The sequence below is a fragment of the Sycon ciliatum genome, chromosome 7, assembly GCF_964019385.1.
Source record: "Sycon ciliatum chromosome 7, ocSycCili1.1, whole genome shotgun sequence".
NCBI lineage: Eukaryota > Metazoa > Porifera > Calcarea > Leucosolenida > Sycettidae > Sycon > Sycon ciliatum.
Genome location: NC_088649.1, coordinates 17,123,877 through 17,128,876, shown reverse-complemented (window position 1 = coordinate 17,128,876; position 5,000 = coordinate 17,123,877). Strand labels below are relative to the sequence as shown.

The window sequence follows — 5,000 nt, the reverse complement described above, 5'->3', positions numbered from 1 at the left end:
ATCACCCCATGTGAATAGAGTGAATGGATTCCGAATCGATTCCAGGGCTCATGACATGAAAATCGAACGACTTGAATGCACTTGAATCGATTCATGAATCGATTCAAGTCTGTAATCGAACGCACTCACTGAGCTGTAGCTGTGGTGTACATCGGGGATTGGATTTCCTTGAGCTGTATTTTTCTGGACATCGGGGGTTGGATTTCATTGTGCGTAACTGTGGTGTGCATCGGGGGTTGGATTTCACTGGGCTGTAGTTGTGGACTGGTGTACATCGGGGGTTGGATTTCACTGGGCTGTACTTGTGGACTGGTGTACATCGGGGGTTGGATTTCACTGGGCTGTAGTTGTGGACTGGTGTACATCGGGGGTTGGATTTTATTGTGCGCATCATTGAGTGCTAACAAGACACTGCTGACTCTTTCTCTTCGTCGTGTGTAATTTGTTTTCGTTCCTGTGTTGGCTTGACGGTGGTACTGTGTTCAGGCGTGACATGCTTCTGATGTACAAGGGATCTGAAGTGCAAATCAAACGCATCAGGCATGCCAAGCTGGCATTCAGGCCGTTCAAACAGGTGCGTTTGTGTGTTTGTGTATGTGTGTGTGTGTGTGTGTGTGTGTGTGTGTGTGTGTGCGTGCGTGCGTGCGTGTGTGTGTGTGTGTGCGTGTGTGCGTGTGTGTGTGTGTGTGTGTGTGTGTGTGTGTGTGTGTGTGTGTGTGTGTGTGAACGTGTGTAAGTGTGTGTAAGTGTGTGTAAGTGTGTGTGTGGGTGCGTGCGTGCGTGCGTGCGTGCGTGACGGACAGAGAGAGAGAGAGAGAGAGCAAGAGACACGAAGTGTGCGTGTTCTGAGCAATCTGAGAATTCCAGATTGCCTGGGCAATCTGCAGATTACGAGCGCAATCTGGGGTGACACTAAAATATGTAATCTACAGATTGAGCATATTCCCAGAATGCGCGGAACATGGGTATTTAAATTTCTGCGGATGAATTCGTTGCTTTTTTTTGAATGTACATGTGTATCTATCGTCTCGAAAGCATCAATGTCAGAGTGCTCTGACTGTGTCTGTGTGTGTGTGTGTTTGTCTGTGTGTGTGTGTGCGTGGGTGTGTGAGTGTGTGTGTGTGTGTGTGTACACACGTCTGTTTATCCTATAGCATGCCTTCACCATGTTTGCTGGATATCAATCAGCCGTTCTTGTCATGGGTGAGTTTTCCACCTGTCTCCATGCGTACATTGTTTCGAAACGTTTTTAAAGCCAGTGCATGCCGTAATTTGTGGTGGTGGTGGTGGTGGTGGTGGTGTGTGTGTGTGTGTGTGTGTGTGTGTGTGTGTGTGTGTGTGTGTGTGTGCGTGCATGTGTGTGCGTGCGTGCGTGCATGGGTGTGCGCGCGTGTGTGTGTGTGTCAAAAATGAAGGAATGGAAACAAATGAAAAATGGGGTTCACCGGCCATAACAAGTCACTTGAGTCAACTGTGTGATGGAGGCCAGGTTAAAATTCTTAGCGGTCGATTTATCAGCCTTGCAAGCTGTTGAATGGTTTAAACCCAGCACAAGTCAGATTTTAACTCGGATGATGAGCCAATTAAATTATAGTGAAAAAGGAGGACGAAATGTTACGAGTTATGACTAACTTTGTCAGTTTTGTGCCATTTTGCCGCACTCGCTGACTGTATAAGATCTGGTTACGTTGGTGGACAGTTAGTCATAACTCGTAACAAGTCTAATTGTTTGCTATCATTGCTTCAACAACAGCAAGAGTGCATAACCCCCAAGAGTGTGCAACTGCCGGTACAACCTATATACAGTGCTGTGATGGCAGAACTTCACGTCACGTGACCTATTTCGAAAGGTCACTCTGGAAAACAGTGCAAATTGAGCAAAAAGAGTCGAAACCAACGGAGCTGTGAGGCGTACGACGAATGCACTTTTGGGTGCCTATTACCACCCTGGATATCGGGATGGTCCCGGCAAAATCGGGATGGTTGGCAAGTGTGAATAGTGCTCCACATTATTGTGTGGAGCCCTCTCCGCTGGCTAATAGGCCGCATTCGGACTACAGCCGAAATCGTAGGTGAACTTGATTTTCCATGGTGATGCAGGCGTGTTTGAAATAATCATGCAAAATCGCTGATCAAACACGTCTGAGTCGTAGAAACGTGGTCACAGTTGGCTATAGTCTGAATAGCCTATAAAAAAATGTCCTCCTTGTGTTCACTTCCTTATATCAAGAGTAGATAAACAAGAGTGTGCAACTCCGGATCTCTCCTGCACAATCTGCAGATACCCCGCGCCCACGGCGGAATTTTTTGTTTACGTCACCTTTTTTCAGAGAAACGCGGCTTTGCCGCAGAGCAGTGTGAGAGCACGTGCTGGGCACCGACCTTGTAGTGTAAAGCCCAGCCAAGTGCACGAGGGAAAACTCTCCAAAAGGCTCGCAGCGCGTGCGTCGTCGAAAAGATTACGTCAACAAAAAATTCCGCCGTGGGCCAATCCATCCGGAGTTGCACACTCTTGTTTATCTACTCTTGCTTATATGCACCTGGCAGGTTTCCTGTTCCAATGGATCCTGTTCTTCATCGCATGCGCCGTCATTTCGGTCTTCTTCGCTTACGGAGCAATCACGTCCACGGCGGAGTCATTCAACTTGTTTCTCAATATTCTGTAAGTCTAGAGTGGGATGTATTCATCCAGTTCCCGTCATTAGGTTTTGCGGTGCAAGTCCACCACAGCCGTACACACTGTGATACTGCAGTGCTGGCAATTGAAATCCGACCCCCTGGGCGGTGCACTTTCTAGCGGCCTCTATTTCGTAGTGTTACGATGTGAGCGTACCGCTCAGGGGGTCGGATTTCAGTTGTCAGCACTGTAGCTCTGCATAAAAGGTCATAAGCTTTGTGAGGTCATACTCATAAATGTACTATAACAGGTTGTACCTGGCAAGTATGGGGTAACTTGCCCTGCAAAAAGATGACGGCCATCTTAGGTGCATACCTCACATTGCTGCCAACTGCATCTACAGTGGACTCCTGATATAACAACCACCATTGTGCAGGAGAATTAGTTCTTTATAGCAGAAGTTCGTTATAACAGAAATGCACTCGCACTATACAAGCAGCGATTAGTCACAATTGACACGTGGTTTATGACGGTATGAGCGAACTTGGTTCGCACGTGGTCCTACAAGATTTAGTTCATTATAAGCGGAAACTGTTCACTGCAAATGGTCAATTTTGTTTGGATTCAAACGTGGACATGGACAATGGTTCACTATATCACGGAATTTGCTATATGCGAGTTCGTTACGAGTTCGGAGTATATGTGGAGTCGACTGTAGCTGAGTAGGTCGCAGCCAAGCAGACTCGCGCTGACGCCATTAGTCTACCTCTGGGTCCCCGGGTGCGCCTGTGGGTCGATTTACTTCAGATGTATGAGGCATTGCAGTGCAAAGCGTCAGCAGTGTGAAGATGCCGTTGAAAACGTGCTCATGAGCAAGTTGGTTATTGGGGATCTAGTGAGGCCGTAGATAAGTGAAACTAAATTAAATATGCATATGCGAGGGCGAACCGTAGAAGTACCTTTACAGTTCATTCAGAAGAAGATGAGCGCTGGCTCCGGAGAGCTCCCGCATTTGGCGATTTTGTGGTACACTGTGCTGTGCCGTGAGATTTGAAATTTGGAAGAGCATTCCATGGAGGATTGCCGAAAAAATTGGGACAAAAAAAATCAAAAATCGATCCATTTACTGGCCAAAAGCTAGGATATCATCTTTTTCTGAATGGACTGTAGTGGAGAACGTACACGATATACAGGTCTACACTGGTTAGTATGACATAGATATATATACACTCTCTCTGTCTGTCTCAGTCTCTGTCTCTCTCTCTCTGTCTCTCTGTCTCTCTCTCTCTCTCTCTCTCTCCCTCCCTCTCTTTCTCTCTCTGCTATTGGCGCGCCTGGTTGTGATGAAGCCGAGACCCAAGGTCGGCAGATCATCCCAGACCACGCCACCACTCCCCTTATTCATGGCTCACACATGACGGGTTTACGTGGCTCTAGTAAAAAAGAAAAAAAGAAAAAAAAATAGGTTACAAGACAACCCTCATTACAGTCCATTTCGAAACTATAGATGCGTAGGGTTTTTGAAATATTTCAAAGTTGGCTGGACCTTTTTGAGAATAGTTTTCGGAATACTGCTCAGGGCCGCTCCACAATTACTCTCATATAGTTGCTAAACGATTGGATAACAGACGCCCAATTTAGAAAAAAATATGCACAAAGTGATCACAGATTTTATGTGGTATAGATGCTGGCATAACGGTTTTTGCCTAGGTACGCGTCTACAGTTTTGAAATGGACTGTAGTAGACAACGGTCAAAAATCCCCTGGTGCCTGAAACGTGTACATTCAAGTCTGGATAGTAGGTAATACAGGGAAACCTGTGTAAGACGACCGCTCAAGGGACCTTCAAAATGTAGTCTCTGTTACCAGGTGGTCTCCTTATCCAGGGTCGTTTGACTGGAAATAGCATGCCTTGGTCCCGGTTAAAGTGTCTTCTGGGACAGATGGTCACCTTATCCGAGTGTTCGCCTTAACAGGTTTTACTGTATCCGTTAAGACAAACGATCCCCACGCCCGTGTTTGTCTACAAACGAGGGTAGTCTTGTACTAAGACTGTTTTGTTCAAGAGAGTACTGTCATCTCCCTAATAGGAAAGCAGGGAAATGTCAGTGTGTGTGTGTGTGTGTGTGTGTGTTTGCGTGTATGTGTGTGTGTGTGTGTGTGTGTGTGTCCCATATGGTGCAGTGGTATGTGCAGCGATTTCCAATCGATAGATTGCGGGTTCGATTCCCGACGATTATGGTCACACACGTCTTTCTTCTCTTTCTCAGACTCTTCCTGACTTTTCTTTCATTCTCCTGGGTGGTTACCAACAGCCAGTGCATGCCGGAGTATGTGGTGTGATGTGTGTGCGGGAAAAAAAAAAAAATGAAAAATGAGAAAG

General features: G+C 46.5%; 1 protein-coding gene across 2 annotated transcripts in view; it reads left to right on the top strand.

Annotated features, from left to right (window-relative positions):
• Positions 1 to 5,000, top strand: part of LOC135821110 (stimulated by retinoic acid gene 6 protein-like) — a 45,592-nt gene that overhangs the window by 30,662 nt on the left and 9,930 nt on the right. For both annotated transcript variants that reach the window (XM_065334174.1, XM_065334175.1), the window contains exons 13-15: positions 487 to 574; positions 1,155 to 1,203; positions 2,548 to 2,662. In XM_065334174.1, the coding sequence (XP_065190246.1) occupies positions 487 to 574; positions 1,155 to 1,203; positions 2,548 to 2,662 (252 nt within the window). The remainder of the gene's footprint in view (positions 1 to 486; positions 575 to 1,154; positions 1,204 to 2,547; positions 2,663 to 5,000) is intronic.